The 21,472-nt window shown below is 38.7% G+C and overlaps 1 protein-coding gene across 2 annotated transcripts in view; it reads right to left on the minus strand.

Annotated features, from left to right (window-relative positions):
* Positions 1 to 20,062, minus strand: part of plpp1a (phospholipid phosphatase 1a) — a 106,431-nt gene extending 86,369 nt beyond the window's left edge. Inside the window, exon 1 of one of the 2 annotated variants that reach the window (XM_073064438.1) lies at positions 19,586 to 20,062. In XM_073064438.1, coding sequence (XP_072920539.1) covers positions 19,586 to 19,643 — 58 coding nt within the window. In that variant the 5' untranslated portion in view covers positions 19,644 to 20,062. The remainder of the gene's footprint in view (positions 1 to 19,585) is intronic. The other variant, XM_073064440.1, reaches the window with a different exon arrangement.
* Between the last annotated feature and the right edge of the window lie 1,410 nt (positions 20,063 to 21,472).

Genomic DNA, 21,472 nt, shown 5'->3' on the forward strand with positions numbered 1-21,472 from the left:
TATGCCTTCTAGTTTTGAGACATTTTAAATGGTTTCTGAATCAACTCAGGAGTTTCTTTGTATCCTTTAATCCTCCAGGTCTTCCAGAATAGAAGCTTGAAGGTGTCTTGGTACATGCTTTTCTATGGGTTTAAAAATACACCAAGAAGATTGTTAAAATGCCAGCCGACATATGTCTAACATACAAGTAAAATGTTGAGACGCTGGACTCTTTAAACTATTGATTGGGATTTAGCAGTCTTCAGTCAGTATTAAAATTCTACCTCTGCTCAAAATTATCTACTATCAAAAGCTATGTTGCTTCCTTTTCCCAAAAGTTTTCAAAAATGATCATGAAAGATTAAGAGTCACAGACCTATATAGTACAGAAACTATCACAATGCTGACTGTGATGCATATCCTGACTAATCCTATTTGACTGCATTAGGCCTGTATCCATTTCCTCCTTTTATTTGAAGTACCTGTTCAAACGCCTTTTAAATACTGTAATGATATCTGCCTCTACCACTTCCTCTAGCAGCTTGTTCTATAAACCATAGAATAAAGAATGCAGAACAGTAACAGGCCCTTTAGCCCATGATGCTGTGAAAAAATTGCAAGAGGAATCAAATACCCAACAAAACTAATCCTTTTCCCACATAATATCCATCTTCTCCAATGTCTTGCACATTCATGTGCCTGTCTAAGAGCGCCTTCAATGCTTCTGTCATGGTTGCCTATGGGACACCAGCACCCCTGGTTACACATTTCAGGCACCCACCACTTGCCCCACGCACCTCCTTTGAACTTACACACTCTCACCTGGCGTGCACACCAACACTATCAGTGTTCCTCCCATTAAAAGTGTGCTGTCCCTTTACATATGATCACCCTATGTGCAACACTTCACATTATTGTTTCCCTTCTTCACCTCCCAGCGTGGTCTCTGGTGATCTTAATTCATTGTCTATCACACTCCCCCCACCCCCCAGGAGAATCTAGAAAGAGGGGGAAACTTCTGCATTTCATTCTCAGTACAAAAATATCTTGTTGAGTTTCACAGGATGAAAGTAAATTCACAAATTCCTTTAATGAGCTTTCCTCTTTCTTTATTACACACCAAAAAAAGACTATAATCAAAGTCATAAAATCTTTATATAAACCCTTTGTAGAATTTGGCATGAATGACAATTGCATTAGTCCTTTATTGTTGTCAAGGTCCGTGGGCTTGCCCACAATCAATCCCTCCCCTAATAACTCATATCTTCTGAAGGCTGCTCTGTCCCCTCAAAAGCTCTTCCTATAATCTGCGCCTTACCCCTTCAGCAACAATCCCTCTTTGTGATAACAACATTCATATATACAAGTTTGGGATTAGCATGCACAATAACTCAACTCAGCCCTACATTTTTCAACCGTTGCATATGACTTGTATCACACGTTCAGAAAGACATCCAACATCTGGTTGTCAAGCCCTTCCCGTGGTTGAACACTGGAAAGATCAAAGCCGCTAGTCCGTAGAAAATCAATACTGTAGTAACAACATCATGCCCTAAACTCCAGTACCTGTAGTTTGCTGCATGGGAGTTAGGAATGAAGTGAAGGGCAGATTCATGCACATTCACCCTCTCGCTCTGCCCTTGTCTAACCACTGTATGTAAGCAGCAGCTTTATCCAGTGCATTCAGCAAAGCCTCATTCCTTCTGTCTGATCCCTTGCTTCTTAAATTTTAAGTATTCTTCACACCTGCCTATCATCTCCCCTGGGTTCTATCCTTCTACGGGCCACTCTCCTCTCCTATCAGCTTTCTTGCTCTCCAGTCCTTTATCCTAACACCTTCTAGCTATCCTCCTTCCCCTTTCCCCTTCCTTTCCAGTCCTGAAGTAAGGTCTCAGCATGACACTTTGACTGTTCCATTTCCACAGATGCTGTCTGACCTTCTGAGTTCCTCCAGCATTTCTGTGTGTTGTCTTTAAGCTTCTTTCTTCCTCTTGACAAGATGTTTCACATCTCTTGTCAACTGTGGGTCCTTCACCCTACCATCCTTTCCCTGCCTCAACGGGACAAACCTATTGAACCCCCAGCAAGTGCTTCCTAAGTAATCTCTTGATATCTGTTGTGCATTTTCCTGAGTACATTTGTTCCTGATATACTCCCCAATTCCTGACTAATAGCAGCTATAGTAAAGGTCTGGGAGTTGTGGTCACTGTCTCTGAAATGCTCCCCTACTGAGAGGTCTAACACCTGATCTGCTTCATTGCCTCACACCAAATCCAACTTAACCTCTCCTCTTGTCAGTCTGTCTACATATTGCGTCAGGAATTCGCACCAGACACTCCTAACAGATTCCACCCCATCCCAGACCTTTTGCACGAAGAGGTGCTAATCGATTTTAGGGAAGTTGAGTCCCCCATGACAACAACCCTGTCATTTTTGTACCTTTCCAAAATCTACCTTCCAATCTGCTCCTCGCTGTCTCTGTTTCTACTGTGGAGTCTACAGAACACTCCCAATAAAGCAATTGCTCCCTCCCTTTTTCTGGCCCACAATGACGCAGTAGTCACTTCCTCCATGTCATCCTTTTTTGCAGCTGTGATATTATCCCTGAGTAACATTGCCACTCCCCCACCTCCTTTACCTCCCTCCCTGTTCCTTTTGAAACATCTAATCCCCAGAACGTCCAGCAGCCACAACTGCCCTTGTGACAGCCAAGTCTCTGTAATGACCACAACATCATCGCTTTGTTTTGTAATTTATTTTTTATTGAATTCCATCATCAAACATTTCCATAAGATGTATTTCAGATATTGTACATATATATCATATAGTCATATGTGTCACAAATCTCCACTTAGTATTTATCTGACGTATACACTTATAGAAAAGAGAGGAAAGAAAAAACCAGCAAAAGGAGAAAACTATGTACAAGTAGGGAGTGATTTTTTTTACAACATATTCATTGATTTGTAAGGATCAAATCAGGCTTATGAGATGTTATGTAGTTAAACCATTTTTCCCAGTATGAATCAAATTGTTCCAACTTATGATTAACAGATGCTGTTATCTTCTCCATTTTGTAAATGTCCATTGTAATTTCCATCCATTTATTTAAAGTTGGGCTCTCCTGTGATAACCATTTCCTAGTAAGAGTCTTTTTACCAGCCACCAGCAGTATATTCATTAAATATTTATCTCTTTTCAACCATTCTTGAGGTATATACCCAAAATATATGGTCTTACTTTCTAAGGGTATTTCACATTTAAAGATGTCTTGTAGGGTATTGTGTATCCCACTTCAACAGTATTTGATATCGGGGCATTCCCAGAAAATATAATAATGTTTGCATTTTGATTTCAACAATTCTCCAGCAAACAGGGAGGTTACTATCATAATGGGATTTCTGAGAGGGTGTAATAAAATATCTTATCAAGTTTTTCCATCCAATCTCCCTCCATTTCTGTGAACTGGTACACTTCCATTGATACCTCCATATTATTGTCCATTCTTCCTCAGATATAATTATCCCTCCTTCCTTCTCCCATTTTGTTTTAATGTATGAAGTCGAAGGTGTGCTAAGATTTGGCAAACCCTTATACATGCTAGAAATGATTCTACTACCATTATCTGAATTATATGCTTTTCTAAATAGCTCTATCAAACATGTTCTTGCCTTGGTTACATTTTTAACTGTTTTATTCACATATTGTTGCATCTGTAAACACCAATAAAAGTCTTGTTTTTCTAATAAGTGTTTCTCTTTAAGCATTTCAAAACTGAACAGTGTTCCTTCTTTCATTATATTGCAAAGAACGGTTATTCCTTCAGCTATCCAGTCCTTAAATCTAGCATCAAGTTTATTTGATGGAAAATCCCAGTCATATGCACACCATTTAAGAATTGCAATATCTCCCTCTAGTTTATATTCTTTTATAATAGTTTTCCATACCTTAAGAGTCCATTTCACCCATGGGTGTTATCAATAGTATTTATGTACCTTTGTAGGTTGTTGTCAGCCAAAATTGCCTGTATGGGGATGGGAAGTTTCTGCTCCTCAATGTTTTTCCATTGAGTGTCATATGATGGGTTGCACCAACATGTCACAGCTCTCAACTGTGCTGCAAAATAATATTCTCTAAGAGAAGGTAGGCCCCATCCCCTCTTTTCCTTGCTAATTGCAAAGTTTTGAGACAAACTCTAGGCCTTTTACCTTGCCAAATATATCTTGATAACATTTTGTTCCATTCATTGAATTGATTTTGATTAATCTCTATTGGTAGGTCTGAAAGAGTTATAATAGTTTGGGCAGTATATTCATTTTAATAGATTCAATCCTTGAACGGAGACTAAAAAAAGGAATCAGGTTCCATCTTGTTGTATCTTCCTTAATTTTTTTATATACAGGCTGATAATTGCATTCTGATAATTTAGCCAAATCTTTTGGCATAATGATGCCCAAATATTTGAAAGACTCTGTTTGCCATGCCCAGGGATATCTACTTTCAATTTCTCTTGGTGGGCTAAAGTTATATGAAAGTAATTGGGTTTTATCTATGTTGATCTTGTATCTTGATAATTGACCATATTATTCAAAGGATTGCATCAATTTAGGTAAAGAGTATATTCTATATCATAGTTTCATGTACTAACTCATGCTCTCAGTTCATCACCCTTGTTTCTGATAGTGCTTGCATTAAAATAGGCAAACTTCAACCCATCGCACTGACTACAATTTTTCTTTATCAACTGCCTATCCTTCTTCACAGACTCCACGCATTGCATCTACATGCCCCATCCTCTGACTGGATACCATCCCCCTGCCCAAGCAACTCCAGCACATGAATGTGCAGGAAACAGAGAGATATGGATATTTTTAGGCGGAAAGGATTAGTTTAATTGCCATTTGAAAATAGTAAATTGACATCATGGGCCAAAGGGCCGCTTCCTATGCTTGTACTGTTCTATGTCTGGGAGAATGTTTGTGCCCTTTTTGATTATTTATACAATCGAAATATCTGGCAATGAAGAACGGAAATTTGAATGAGTCAGACAATGACCATTGGACTTAGAACCCTACAGGATGTGAGTGTATACATTTGAAAATAATAAAACTGTGGTAAGGAAATCAGCTATGCAACGATAAAAGAGTGCACCTGATCAAATTAAGAAATTACTATTCAGCATATGGTTAAGAGCATAACAAAACAGCAGTATTTTTTAAACTGTTCACTTTGATTTTATTGAGTTTTAAAGTTCAGAGGAAATTCTCAGAATGCATGCGAATATTTACTTAGCGTGATACAGAAGCAGGCTATTCAGTCCATTGAGTCCATGACACCTCCCACCAGAACAATCCTAACACCTCCTCCCTTCACTTTTTCTGTGACCATCAGTTGTCCTTATATTCTCCTGATACTTGCATACACTCATGGGCAATTTGCTGCAGACAAATATCTACAAGTAGACCTTTGGGCAACAGGCAGGATTGAAGAGCCACAAGGCTCCACAAAGACAGGCTCTACCAAAACTCATATTCAATCGTAATTTTTTAAATTTTATTTAGAGATGCAGTGTAGAACAGTCCCTTTCACCCCAACAACCCTAGCCTAATTGTAGGACAATTAACAATAACATATACAACACAATAAAATACAATAACTGGTATGTCTTTGTACTGTGGGAGGAAACCAGAGTATCCAGAGGAAATCCACACATTCACAGGGAGAACGTACAAAGTCCTTACAGAACTCGAAACTCCAACGCCCCGAGCTGTAATCGCGTCATTCTCTGCTACTGTGGGCATAGCTGAAGCTGTGAAGTAACAGCGCTAAATACTGCACACCCAGTTGTGGGCATCTTGAAGGAAGTGGTTGCACACACATGAGAAACCCTGAATATAGGATAATTCAATCCTGTAAAAACATATTTACAAGGACTGGTGCAGGAAAAACAAATCACTTTTGGCAAATACACAGCGCATATTCCAACTTGGATCGTACAATCAAAACAAAAATGGACACGAAGGAATATTATGCAGATCAACAGGTTCATACATGGGTTAGGCCTGTCACCTGGAAAAAATGCTACAGTTGTTCTTTGTCCAAGTTTGTTCATTCTGTACAGAAATTTTAAGATTAGGATCTTGGAAAAGAGTTTCCATTGCAAGATTGTGTTTTCTCATAAATTAACAGTGTCTGATCTCATCCGCATGTTTATTCTAATCAAAATCATATTTAAAATGTGTACCCCTCTTGAATCAGTTAAAAAGTTTAGCATTATTTAATTATATTGAAATTCACATTGGTAAAGGTGTATGGAATAGATGAGGTGACTTTGGAAATTTTAAAATTATTTTTTCTCTTTTAAATTAGTTCCAAACTGGGATCAATAAGAAATATGATTCAAATGATACACTTCCAGTAGTCAGAAATTTGTCGGACATACAGGAAGACAATTGTGTTGGTTAGATGATAATCAAAGATCTTCTGATCCTTTGTCAATGGCCTTCTCTGCAATCAAGCCAGGAATGGGGCTGCACAATGACATTTCAAGTCTTGGGCTTCACTCACAATGGAACAGCCCATTACAGCTACAAAGAAATAATATTGCAGTAACTCAGCAAGTTCAGCAGCACCTTCAGAGGGCAATGGACATTTGACATTTTGAGTCACGAACTTATCTAGACTAAAAGATAGAGAAGAGGTAGCCAGTGTAAGAATGACAGGGTCCAGTTTCCAGCATCTGAGTCTCTTGTATCTCCATAGCTGTAAAAATACCCGGTAAGTACTAGATCAGTCCATCAAATGATGGGTAACATTTGTGACATTAAAAATATTCAAAACATCATCAGCAAGTTGCGAAACCTTCAGCCAACCCACCCCACTTTCTCCCGATCACAATCATCAATACTATAATTACATAAAAACAAGTACTGTTTTAAGTAATCTGCAGATCAGGCAGTACATGGGAACAGGAACGATTAATGTTTCACATCAAAAATCCTCTACCAGAAATGGTATCTCCACACTAAAACATTAACTGTTTCTCTTTCTACAGATATTAGCTGGCTTACTGATTGATCCTCACTTTTTCTGTTTTACACCAGATTTCCAGCACCTTTTGATTTATCAACCACAAATATACAATTCCAGCATCCTTGACTTCACTGAATTACCTGTATAAAATCAAGAGGGGCTTCAATAGGATAAGTGCACTCAGCACTTACCCCAGGGGTGGGGAACCAAAAACTAGAGGGCACAGGTTTATGGTCACAGGAGAAAGCTGAACAGGTACATGAGTGGCAACATTTCTCTTTTTTTGACACATGGGGCCAACAGGTGTGGTTGAGACAGGCACAATAACAACTTTTAAAAGACATTTGGATAAGTACATGGATAGGAAATGTTCAGAAGATTATGAGCCAAATGCTGGTAAATGGGACTAGTTTGGATCAGTTGGGCTGAAGGGCCTGTTTCTATGTTGCATGACTCTGCGAATTAGCCACAGCAAAAATGTAGCCAAAAGATCAAGCTAAACCCATGTACTCATAGTACTTCCTGACCCTTTAACACTTCTTATAAATTCAAGTCATACTCTACACCAAGTAGTCAAAACTGCACAATGCATCACTACTATCAGCCTACCCTCCGTCAAGGACATACCCACCTGAATATACAGAAATCTGCCAGAAAAGGGCCAGTAATATCATGAAGGATCCCACACACCCTGCTCAAGGACTGATTGTCCCACTCCCATCGGAGAGGAAACTACATAGCATCCATGCCAAAACCACCAGACTCAAAAACAATTACTTTCCCCAGGCAGTAAGGCTGATCAGCATCTCCAACCCACTAACTCCACCACTACTTTATTATTTCCTGTAGAGCCTGGCGTCACTTTATGGACACTCTATAAACGACCTTATGTATTTGTATTTACGGTGTGTTTTTATTATTGTCTTTATTTTTTTATGCTGAATCTGACCCAGAATGACAATTATTTTGTTCTCCTTACACTTGTGTACAGGAAATGACATTAAACAATCTTGAATCTGGAATAACAATGATTAGCTTATGACTTGCTTGGAAGGGTGGTTCAGCAACTACTCAGAAGGTTAAAAATATTCAGGACAGAGAAGCTTTCTTTGTTACTCCTCTTACTTTGAAAGTTAATATTTATTCCCACTTACATCTATGCACTGTGCTTGTGTTATGGACTACCTCCAAAGTCAACCAAAGAAACTCACAAAGCATCCCCAACTCTTCTTTCCCTATCACAAAATGCAGTAAGAGTCAAGTTCTGAGGATTTATCCATCAGAAGGCTCACAGAATCAAATACTAATGTTGAGAAGTTGCATAGTAGAAGGGAGAACTAATTTTCAATCCTTAAGTCAAATCTGTATTTTGCAGGCAATTTGATAATGCTCAGATTTCTGGGAACAGTCAATTCTACTTTATGCAAAAAGCAACAAATTCCAATGACATTTTGATTTTAGCAGTTCTTCTGGTTACTTCATCTGAAAATTATTCATACTTTATTCTGGAACATCATGCTTCATCTCTTTGTCATGCTAAAACAAAATCTCCCCAGAGAATACTATATCCTTTGAATACTCTCCAGAGTTTTTAAATCTTTACATTATTACAATGGCTTTTCAAAAAAAAACATGATTGAATAGTCAGGGTTTGTCTTACAGTGATTTGTTTAATAATTTTGTTTTGTACGATCTGGGACAATATTTTTATAAGTGTGATGGGAAACCCTTGGCAATCTGTACCCTTCATGTTCACCAGCATCTGTTATACGATACATAGTCACCAAGAACAAAATTGCCAACCAGCCTCTTCTAATTACTCCTAAGTATACATCCTTGAGCTGTTTACATTCTTGTTTAGATTGCTATTTGATCTGGTCTTTCTTGTAAAAGATTTTACTTCCATTTCTCTCCATTTTGTGCACTAGGTACCAGCTCTCCTTTTTCCACTAGCCGTTTTCCTGTGTTCTTTTTATTATTTAAGTCATCCCTTCACTCCAGAATGGAAAACCAACTGAAGTGAAAAATGCAAAGTTGAGGGAGGGGAAGTCAAAGGCTGGCAAGTGTTATAATTTGTTTTTGAAATAAATTCAGGGATCAGTTTGTCTATTTACTTGAATTATTACAATGTTTTGTTGGGTCAGATTATGAATAGTTTATTTGGATGATCATTCCTAATAGTGCATTTCCATGCATGATCTGTAGAGAAAATACAGGTTCTGGCAAGAACTATCTTGCTGAGTTCTTTCCAGCACAGTCTGGATTATTTGGGAACTGTTATTAATTACCTAGGGAAGGGGAGCTCTCCTCTATCAATTTCCTGACAGTTTATTCTACTCTGCAGGTCCCAATGCTTCCTGCTGTTTACACAGATCATTAAAGTGCCCACTTCTACAGCCAAGTTTTTTCGTCTGGCCATCTGCTCCAAACTAACCTGCTGCTTTTGATTCTCCCAAGCCTACCCTCATGTTCAGAGACAAGACTTCTCCTCTCACTAAAAGGCCAAACTTTCACCACCCCATTTATCAATGGCAAAGACAACAATGAACTGTGTGAACCTGCATTGCTCATGAAATTCTAGATTAAGATTTATCTGTTCAAAACAGCGCTCTGGAAAAGCCACAGAATAGCAGAAAGCAGCTGCCTGAGCCAGAAGGTAAAAGCTGATAGCGCTCACGATGGTGATACTGGAACAGCGTGTGTTATAACTGGCAGTACACGCCAGCCCAAATGAATAAGAAACTAGCTAAGTGGGGGCAGCAGTTCTGATGAACAGGATAAACTCAAAACCGATGACAAATATGGTCACATAAACACTAATAGCTCTGCTCTCACAGGCATGACTTCGTCTCTTCAACTCTAAAAAGGAAGCAAACACTAACACTTAATGAAGATATCAGCCCTGGAGGCTTTACATCGGGGAGATTTGCTTTTGAAATTGGAAATGAAATGATTTAATGTAATTCCAACAAAGCTGAAAACCAGATAAGCTGACCTCCATTAGTACCGTTATTTCAAATGGCATAATAAATATTACTAGAATCATATGTAAAAGCAAATAACTTTTACGCGATCTAGCAATATTTATTGTACCATTTGGATCGGTCTTTAAGGATAAGAAGTGATCGCGAATGTTGGCTGGTCATGTAACAAGTGCAAACTAAACTAGATTAGACATTCAGTATGTGGTGCCACTGTATGTATACATCTGCTGCCACACAAAGCAAACTAAGCTCAACTTTTACAATGGGAGAGGTTAACCAGAAACCATAAGGATGGAGAAAATACAAAGGGATTTACCTCAAAGTAAAACAAACTCCGAAATACAGCAAGATCACAGGGGCAGTTTCACAGCAGCATTGAAGGGATCATGGGAGAAGATAATATCCCTTATGGTAGAAATGGTGAGCAATCTCAGAGCCACCAATCGTGCAAGGAAATAATGCGAGGTGCCTTCACAAGAAGAACTGGAGGAGTGTGCCGCTTCAGATCTGACTGATAATGAAAACAATATGTTTCATATTCTCTTCCATATACAACACTGAGATTCATTTCCTTGTGGGTTCACAGTAAATACAAAAAACACAACAGATTCTATGAAAGACCACCCCCAACAGGAAGCACAAACAATGTGCAAGACAACAAACTATGCAAATACAAAAAGGGAAAATTAACAATAATAATAAATAAATAAGCAATAAATTTCTAGAACATGGGATGAAGAGTCCTTGAAAGTGAGTCTATAGGTGTGGGAACAGTTCAGAGATGGGCCGAGTGACGTCATCCCCTCTGGTTCAAGAGCCTGATGGTTGAGGGGTCATAACTATTCCTGAACCTGGTGGTGTGGGCCCTGAGGCTCAGGACCAATTTGTCCCACTTAATTTAATATTCTTCCACAAAGTCCCTTCATCCATTTTCTATTCCTGCCCTAACACATCGCACCGGGTGGTAATCCACAGATTTTGAAGTCCATCTTTTTGGCCGCTTTCCTAACACCTTCTACTCTATACTAATTTTACCTGTAATCAATTTTTTTTCACATTCCCATCAGTACCACCAGCCATCTATTGTGGGAGAAATTTTAGATTTTGTAGTTAACTTACTAATCTGTAAATCTTTGTGTGGAAGGAAACCAGAACACAGAGAATGTGCAAGCTCTTGCATAGACATCACTGGAGGATAGGACCGAACCTGCATCTCTGGAACTGAGAAAGCAGCTCTGTAAGATGCAGCTGTTATTGAGCTTGTAGGCTGCATCCTTTGATATGGAAACAAATTTTTAAATCTGCAATTCACATTCAGTGCGCTGGATCTTTAAGGTTCATTGCATCCACCTCTTCTATATCTGCAACTCCTGACTGACTCAAGGGAGATATTAAGGAAGAGCACAAAAGTTAAAGTTCCTATTTTGTTTTTAGCTGTTAATATATCTGAAAGGCATTCACTGCAGGTCAGGTCCTGTGTATACTAAAATTACCCTGCAGAACTTGAACCTCCCTTAGAGACTCAAATCCCCACAAGGAATTGTCAGATCAGCATAGAAGCTTCATTAGTATCCAGGCTGTTGTGATTGCTATAATGTGTTCGTAGGATTCTGAATGGTTCATTTCAATCTGGGCCAAATTAACCTGTTACTTTCAAAATATTTAATGAGTATATAACTGTAAAATAATATTAAGCATCTTGCTTTATCTCCCATCTGTCTTCAGGAGTTGAGTTACAGGGAAAGGTTGAACAGGTTAGGACTTTATTCCTTGGAGCAAGGAAGAATGAGGGGAGATTTGATAGAGCTTTACAAAAGTATGAGGGGTATAGACAGAGTAAATGCAAGTAGACTCCTTCCACTTAGAATAGGAGAGATAAATACGAGAGGACATGGTTTTAGGGTGAAAGGGGAAAGATTTAGGGGGACTTCTTCGCTCAGAGAGTGGTGGGAGTGTGGAACGAGCTGCCACCTGATGTGGTAAATGCAGACTCACTCTTAAGTTTTAAGAATAAATTGGATAGACACATGGATGGGAGAGGTCTGGAGGATAATGGATTGGGTGCAGGCCAAAGGGATTAGTGGGATAATGTCTTGGCACAGACTAGAAGGGCCGAATGGCCTGTTTTCTGTGTTGTAGTGTTCTATGGTTCTACTCAGTACACAGGACCACTTCTCCCTTTCTATCAATGTCATTAGTGCAGATGTACACCATGATTTCAGCTGCTTACCATCAACCAGCTTACCCCCCTGCCCCCTGAGAATGTTCTGTAGACACTCTGAGACACCTCTATTGCAGAACACAGAAACACACCATCTCTTTCGTAACTACAGCATTTCCTGCCTGTCGCCCCAACTACTGAGTCTCCAATCACCATTGCTCTGCCTGAATTTACGTTTCCCTGTTGAGCTGCTGACCCAGCCACAGTGTCACAGCCCTGGCTGCCTCTGCCGTGGTGCCCTATTAAAGCAATCTCCTCTCCACCACCAGGCAGATCTAAAGGGATCAGGACCACTAAATGTGTTTACTCAGATTGATTACAACTCACTGCAATGCTAAATCTTCCTTTTTCTTCCTAGGGTTCTTTTATCAAGTTAGCTTGAATATTTGTTTATCCATGTCCACTGTATTAAAAATGTTTCTAATTCCAATCCCCTTACTTATTTTGCCTCTGGGACTGCAGCTTCCCTTCTCCAATCTCTCCACAGGAAGACCCTTAGTCCATTTTAAGACATACAGTACTTCTATCATCTTAACAGGCTTGACATCTTTTCTGAAGCTTAGTGCCCCGAAAGAGAATTATATTCAATACCGGAGATCCAACCAGTGATGTATATAGCTTAATATAACTTCCCTGCTTTTAAACTCTATGCCTCTATTTATAAAACTCTGGATCCTGTATGCTTAAAATAGAAATTGCTTTATTGACTTGTCCTGCCACCCTCAAAGACTTGTGTTGATCAACCACAGGTATCTATTCCTATGCACCCTTTGATATTGGATCATTTAGATGACACAGCCCTTTCACCAGTCAGTCCACGTTCTCCTGAAATCTCTCGTAATAATATTTTCCAACTCTGTCATCCGCAATTTTAACACCCATGTCCAAGCCCAGATCATTAATCTGGATTTAAAAAAGACATTTCCATTAGCAAACCCAGGAAATATCACTGAATATTTCAGACTAATCATTACTGCAGCTTCTGCTTGCATTGTCAATGCTGTATATACCATTTTATTGTTAATCTTAGGGACTTTGATTTTCTAAGGTTATTACGGAATGTAGTTCTGAAGTCACCTCAATGAGAAAATATTATAAAATGTGTACTAGTAAAATTGAGGATGCCTGACAGGGAGCACAATGGCATAGAGGTTAGTGCAAACCTTTATAATGCAACTATCATTGTTTGGGTCAAATTCCCACTGCTGTCTGTAAGGAGTTGTACATTATCACCATGATCACAGGTGTTTACTATAGGTGCTCCCGTTCCCTTCTGCACTCCGAAGATGTACAGTTAAGTTCAGTGAGTTGTGGGCATGTAATGTTGGCACCAAAAACATGGCACAGTTCTCAGACCGTGTTGGTAATGAATGAATTTCATGGTAGGTTTTGATGTACGTGTGACAAAATAAGCTAACCTTTGATTCAAAAACAATACCAGTGATTCGTAAGTATTTAATCACAAGCCTGTGGCTGTTACCAACCAACTCTATAAACCTCAATAGAAACCCAAGTTATAAGGCAGAGTCAGAGGTAATTACTGCTGAATGAAATGAAATGTAAATCTGAATGCTGTTATTGTTATTATGAAGTATGGATTTCAATTGAAAAGCAAAGCTCTATGCCATTTTCATCTGCTAAACATTTCATTCAATTCACCCGTAATTACTACTAACTGTCTTTTCTCATGGCCTTCCATTATTCATTGCACCGCAATTTCCATAGGTTGCAACAACATTCCAAACTTATTCCTCTTCTGATCTCTTCATCATTGTTTAATGATTCCAATGGCGGCCATAACTTCAGCTGCAAGACATTAATGATCTGGCATGCTCTTTCTCCTCTTCACCTTTCTACCTTTAAAATACAGTAATCACTTTAAAACCCAACTCCTCAATCAAGGTTTTGATTTAAGGGTAGGTCTCTTTGATGTGATTGCCATTTTGCTTTACATGAGAACATACCTGTTAGGCAACATGTGACTTTTTGCTACATATGTCCAAGTAACTAGTGTCACTGTTGTAGATGCCCCTTCTGAAAGGCAAATCCAATCAACAATTGTATACTTCAGTACTTTACATTTTAAAATCAATATTTCAAGTGATTTATGTGTATGGCTCAGTTGGTACAGTACAATTGCTGAGTTAGAATCAAGTCACAAGTTTGATCCTTGGTCTTGGCTTATTTATCTATTTTGAATCAACAAAGCATGCAAGTGAAGGGAATGGTGTCACAAGCAACAGAAAATAACGTTCACTGATTGTCATCCAGCAACCTCCACCTGAAAGTGAACATTTGGCTTATATGGAGGATCAGCTCACACTCCCCCAAAATTTCCCTTTGTTCCAATTTCTAAACTACCACATGAAAAATGATTGAGAGGGGAAGCACACCTGTAAAGTCATGCACTTACAACCAACATTTATTTAAGGGAGAATGGGAAGATAGCTGAAAATCTTTAAAAATATACTTAGCAATTTATTTCCTTTTAAAATAAAAAAAAATCCACAAGAAGAAAACAGGTAGGTTTTTAATCACTCCACATTGGACATGCTCTTTTAACATGATCTTTGCTGTTCTCCAAAGTTTGCCCAAAGTCAAATCTAAATCCTTTGACAGTGTTGGGTCAGAGATAGCTGGGGGGGAAATGTATTGAGCAGCAATAATAGCCTTTCCTCCTAGCAGTGCAGGAAGAAAATTAATTCATTAGCATTAATACAAGAGATTCTGCAGATCCAGCGCAACACACACAAAATGCTGGTGGAACTCAGCAAGCATTTCTGTTATAAAACACAAAATCAGATAGGAATGGGATCTTGCTATGTGAAAAATTGTATGAATATGTATTCCAATTCAGTAGAGCAGCAACAGGTAAAACAGAATGCAACTTAACACTACTTATGCAAAGGATCTTATGCAACCACAAATACACGTTGACCTAGCATGTAATTATTACATTTAAGGATCCTGATAATATTTTAAGCAAATATTTTTGCAAGATTAGTAATTTAGCATGTTGGGGAGATGAGGGAAAGTGTTACGTTAGCAGATCAAACCAGCCCTAAAATTGAAAAATGGTCTAGATCTTCCAGTGACAAGGAGCTGATTAAATATGAGGACAAGTTATGATTTCAACTAGTTCAGTAATTAACTATCAAATTCCCTAATTCAGATCACAAATACTGCACAGCCATAATTTAACGGGAAAACTATTAGTTTAAGTTGCATCAAAATGCAAACAAACATCACTGTTTATACTTGCATTCCCCACTTTTATCTCCAAATGCTAGATGACTATTACTTTCCAGGGACTATGTCCTGAAATTAGCTACTATAAATGGAACAGTGTTATCTGTATCCCCGTGGTTAGGGTTCAGAGAGCAGAGCCTGAAGAGTTGTAAATTGAACTGAATACAGTGGATTCCGGTTAATTTGGCCATATGTTAATCAAAGCAGCTACTTATTTGGGACAACTCTTAAAGAGCAAAAACTAATTGAGAAAATTGCCAGGATTTCCTTTGTTTATTTGGAACACTTAACTTAGGGAGGTGACTGTTGGCGAACAGGTTCTAACTAGTGTCAGTCCTGCGCACTTGAGTGGCCTTTGGATGCTACACCGTGCTTAGAGCAAACCGTTTTTAAAAAGTGTCAGTTGGGTGTGTTTGTGGTAAAAAAAAAACTGAGTTTTGTCACTGATAGTTGGCCAGAAGCAAGTATTAAAGACAATTCAGAGCTGTTTTGCTCACTGTGGTTTCAAGCACTGAGGCTTGGAGATGCCAGATATGGCCAGGAGTGAAAATGAAAGCATTTCACTACTTCAACAAGTTAGAAACTACAAAGAATTAAGGTATCAACAATCATCTTGAACTTTACAATGAAAATGAAGATTTGGAGGATGCATTGTATGAAGCTCTCTAGGAGCCTGAGCTGATACTGTTGATTGCATACACTGGATTAGTTCCTCTGGCGATAACTATTAGGAAATAATAGTTTATAGTACTGTAGTAATATTGATAGTGTTCTAATTTGTTCTGTATTTCATTCAAAAAAAGTAACTTGTTACGAATTTTGTCTTTTTTTAAATATACCTTTTTACCTATATCCATGAAATTTTGGCTAATTGGGACAGCTGCTTAATTGAGCCCAAATGCATTTGTCCCAATTAACCAGAATCCATTGCACTTTACAATCATCAATAAATATTCCCTCTTCTTTCTTTACAATTGAGGGAACAGGACTGATGAAACAAAAGATAGCAGTACCTAGGTTACTACCCCAAGGGTCTCCTGAAGCCATACGCTGAGAATTATCCAAGAATCACAACCATCTTTATGGTGTGAGAATTATGATTCCAGTTAATAAAAACTGCTCCCTTAACACCAATGACTAATAACTTCACAGGGATTTCTTAACATTAATTCTTTTCAAATTAAAAGCACTCATTAGCAGTGCTCTGAGGATAGAAACTGTGACATCATGTTGCAGTTGCATCAATCATTGGTGAGGCCATGCTTAGAGAGAAAGTACTGTATAAAGTTTTGGTCACAAGAAACATGTGGAAAAAGTGCAGAGAAGATTTCAGAGCATTTCCAGGAGTAGAGGACCCTAGTTTATAGGGAGAGGGTTGGCTAGGCGATGTTTTTTTACTTGTTGGAATGCAGGAAAGTGAGGGGCAACCTTTAAGAAATATTTAAGATTATGAGCGGATCAGATAACATGATTGAAAACTGTCTTTTCCGCGGGGTAGTGTAGCCCAAGACAAGGGAAGATAGATTTAGGGTGAGGGGGAAAAGTTTTTAAAGAAGCCTAGGGTCAAAGTTGAAGGTGAAAATTACAGAGAACTCACTGAGTTGCAGATATACCAGACTGCAGCAATACTGATATGAAGATGGTTGTGTCTCTCTGCGTCCACACACGTCTGCCTCTATGCTGTAATAAACTGGAAGTTTCCTAAATTTATGACAATTGTTCGCCAGTGAATGTGCACTTTTTTAAAATTAATTTTTATGCCAAGAATGAGTTGAACCAAATTGAAAACCTCCCTAATTGCAATTTATGGACCATGTAATGCCAAATAAATTTTCATTTTTGAATGGAATCCAAGAAAATTTATGGTGCATCATAAGATGCAACAACAGTCAAGTTGGAATTAGATTTATTATCTCGAATGAATCAGAAACCATGATCACAAATAACTTCCAAATTTGCCAACACTGACTTTCCAAACTTCTAAACAATTCTTTCAAGTAGTATTAGGAAGATCAGTATTTCAGTATTTCTTATAGTATTGCTAAAGATTTAATCATTCAAATATTAATAAGTATAAACCCACTGCAGTTCTGACCAAATCTTAATTCTTTAAAAATAAAACCTACATGTACAGTTTTGCAGTTCTGCTTCCAGTCAGCAAACCATTAAGATATTTGCAAATTTGCCCCAGCCACACTATATAGGCCAGCATTCCTAAAAATAACGCACTTCAGACATCATAGTTATCCTAAATGAAGTACGGGCAAATTAAATGAATGGACAATCCTGAGAGGATTTGTAGCTGCATGATATGGGAGCTGCTGGACCTCATTGTGGCTCGTGATGTACTAATGTATAAACAGTGACAAAATTTTATAGAGGTATTATGTTTTGAAAGATATGCATAATTAGCTTTAGTGAGAAATGATTTAACATTTAACACAGTGCACACAGATTAAGTGAATGAAGCATGCAAAATATTGCTTTAATTATATTTCTTTACCTTCACTCTGGGTACATAACAGCTACTAATAAAAGGTGCAACAAGCATATGAATGGGGTTGAATGGGAAAATGTACCAGCCATGATCAAATGGCAGAGCAGACAGGTCAGATCAATTCCACTCCTGTCTTATGGTCTTGATCTACACTTTTAGCATACTCTTCAAATCTCTGAAAAATTTGCCAATCAGATTCCCTTTAAATCTCTGGTTTCACATCTATGCTCTCCAGTTTTAGACTACCCTCCGCTGGAAGAAGACTGACCACTCACTTATCTATGCCCCTCAACTTGATACTACATTGACTAAAGACTACATCAACTCGAATCAGAAACTACAATTAATGCAACGGGGTGCCTCTGGAGCAAACACTCGTCCAACCTTCAAGGAAACAGGAAAGATTTTTTTTTTCTAAAAGCCCCATCAACACAATGGCCTGGGTAGGTGAACAAGGGAATCAATAATAAGAAATAATATGAACCAACTGTTGTGACTGAACATTGTTCACATTGTGAAGAACAACTGTTCTTGAACCAGTGGTAATGCTGGACCAAATCAAGTATTCTGATTAGAAAACTGGCCAATTTTTTTTTTAAGGACAAGTCCAATTCAACCTTTGGGAAAAGTATGTTTTATAATTTTTCTTTGGGAGATAATATGGATTATGTTCTTGCAGGAATAGAACAATAATTGCCTGAATTGGGCGTTAATTGCATAGGAACAATGCTTGCTGCAACACTGAAGTGGCCACAATGGTTTTGTAGCCTCTACAGCACTGATTTATCACAGCACCAGACAACAGAAGAGAAGTATAATATTAGTAGGAGCTAATTATGAACAAGTCATTTATAAAAACTGCTACTCCACAGAGCTCAACGTAAGTAATCCAAGTCTAAAATAGATCACTAAATTCATCTCCAATTTAGAAGCAATTTTAATTATAACATACGAACTCCATTAGTTTTAGAGTGGCCAATAAGGACAACTAATGGGTTTTAAAAATCCATCTGAGGAAATGCTCAAGAGTGAATCCTATCAAATTGAAAGCAGAAAACTTCTCTACTGACGTCCGATATTGTCTTCTGCCAGAAAAATACAGGCAGTATCAGGAAGCAGAAAGAAACGCTGCACCAGGCAACAATTTATGGGTAGCCGAGGAATGACACTGAGTGAGTGACCACAGGGATCGTCTGGATCACATTAATAGACCGGTTCCCTTTGTGATGGAGATGCGGGTTACAATTCGCTGAGATTCCCACAGGAAAATTATACAGATTTCCTCTTGACCAATACCAATTAGTGTTAAAAATTAAGATTTTGTTCTTTCAGACAAATCCGAGTCCTAGAAAAAGCGTGTACTGTTTTGTTTACCCTTCGATTACGATCGGAACACCTCACGCAGACCGCATCCATCCCTTCTGTCATCGCATTCATTGAGAAGCAATAAGTCATTAGTAACCGAGGGATCAAGGAAAAAATGGCAGTAAATAAAACAGCGCAACGCGGAAACAACGTTATTATTTAAAATAGAATGTCGGTTGCTTCTAAACGGGAAAAACTAAACAGAACGTTGAAAGCTGGGCAGCCAGTATATTTTAATAAATTCACATATATACTTACCCAATATGACGCATATTACATCCAAACAAACAAAGGGGACTCTGTGTCTGTCAAACATCTTGCTCTCTCGACGTGATAGTTGACTATTGCTCCTCTCTGAAAATAATTTATTTAAGTTGGCTTCGTTTTGTCTGCAAAACGATGAAGCCGCTTTGCGTGATCAACGAGGAAAAGAGGATAGAGTGCCCGGGTTTAAAAGGACGACTAAAACCAATACAAGTTATGGGAGAGAAGAAAGCTGAAGGCTAATGGCTGACACAGGCTCAATTTCACAGCTGAAGGAAATTGTAACCCCGCATTGCTAATGGCATTGTACTCTAAACGTTTACATATCAACGGCAGGCACGGGCAACAGGGGAAAAAAAACAAATCCTCCACTCGCGTCCTCGACGGGCTTCAGAATGCTCAGAGTTCGGCGTGAGTGTGACGTTAAGACCCCGTTCCCCATCACAATGAGTCCAAGGCGGGGCTCTAAACGTCCCGGACACACGCCCGACGTATGGTCGGCTGCAGGAGCACCGCCCATCCACACACGTCAGGCGAGACGTCCAGCTGCCAGAAACTCTTCACCGGGGAGAAAAATCTGCGTCGTAGATTGGGTCCACGCTTCAAAGTACTGAATTAATACAGTCCAAAATCCAGATCAAACCGCTCTTCCTAGACCACGGGCTGTCCATCCGTTGGCTAGAGGAACAAATAAGAAGCTGCGCTATGAGCTAGGTAAATAGTTCATGCCTAATATTTCAGGATAGACCCAATGACATGAGTTGAGAAACCAGTGCTGCATTTTTGCAATACATTCCAGGAAGTCCTCAAATCAAACAAAGGAGAGTCTATCCACTGCTTTGACATTCAATGGTACTTACAAAGTATGATGGAGCCACAGTAGCAAATTAGTATTCCAGACGTGAAAATTAAAATCACATAATGGCAGCTGCGGTAACCATAAAACTACTTACTAGACAGTTGTTAGTATACGTCTGGGTCATTCAAGCGATTCAATGAAGACCTTGCCTGGTCTAGTCTAAATGAGACCTACCAATGTCCAGCAACAGGACTAACTTAACTGTCCCTTTTAAACGATGACTACAGTACAGTACTCGAGTGCATTGAAAAAGTATTCAGCCCCCACAACTAGTTTCACATTTTACCGTCTCATTTCCTAAATTTAATATATTGAAGTAAATTTTTGAGCTAATCTGCTAAACAATGCAGCATGTCAAAAACCAAAAGAAAAATTCAAAAACCTGTCAATAATTTATCTAAAATTAAAAAGCAAAACTGCGTGGCTAGAAAGAATTCATCCCATTTGTAATTAAACGCTAACTTTCCTCAGGTGTAATACACTGTATTACATTAGTAACTCATCCAATTTGATGTAGAAAATTGGAGGATCCTGTTTCCAATTAATTCACAGGAATACTGTAAATAATCCCTCCAAGGTCCAACAGTACAGATTTTCAATAGACCAAACCAAAATAAAGACAAAAGAGCAACCAAGACAAGTCAGGGAAATGCTAATAGAGAAACACGAATCTGGGGAAGGGTACAATATCACAAAGACACTAAACGTATCTTGAGCTCAGTGCAGTGCATCGTGAATAAGTGGGGGGGGGGGGGGGGAAATGAAACCACAGCCACACTTCCCAGGTCAGGCTGCCCCTCTACCCCTCTAAACTTAGTTGCCACAGAAGACTGGTACTTGTAAGAGAGCACACTGTTATGCCTAGTCACTGAGAGCTGCAGAAGTCATGGTTGCAACTAGAGTTAAAGTTCATGTCTCCAGAATTCCTAACGCCTTGCACAAAAAAAGGATTTATTGAAGAGTAGCAAGGAAGAAGCACTGGCTTTAAAAAAAAAACATATGCTTACCCTTCAAGACTTTGC

Source organism: Hemitrygon akajei, chromosome 13, assembly GCF_048418815.1.
Source record: "Hemitrygon akajei chromosome 13, sHemAka1.3, whole genome shotgun sequence".
Classification (NCBI taxonomy): Eukaryota; Metazoa; Chordata; class Chondrichthyes; order Myliobatiformes; family Dasyatidae; genus Hemitrygon; species Hemitrygon akajei.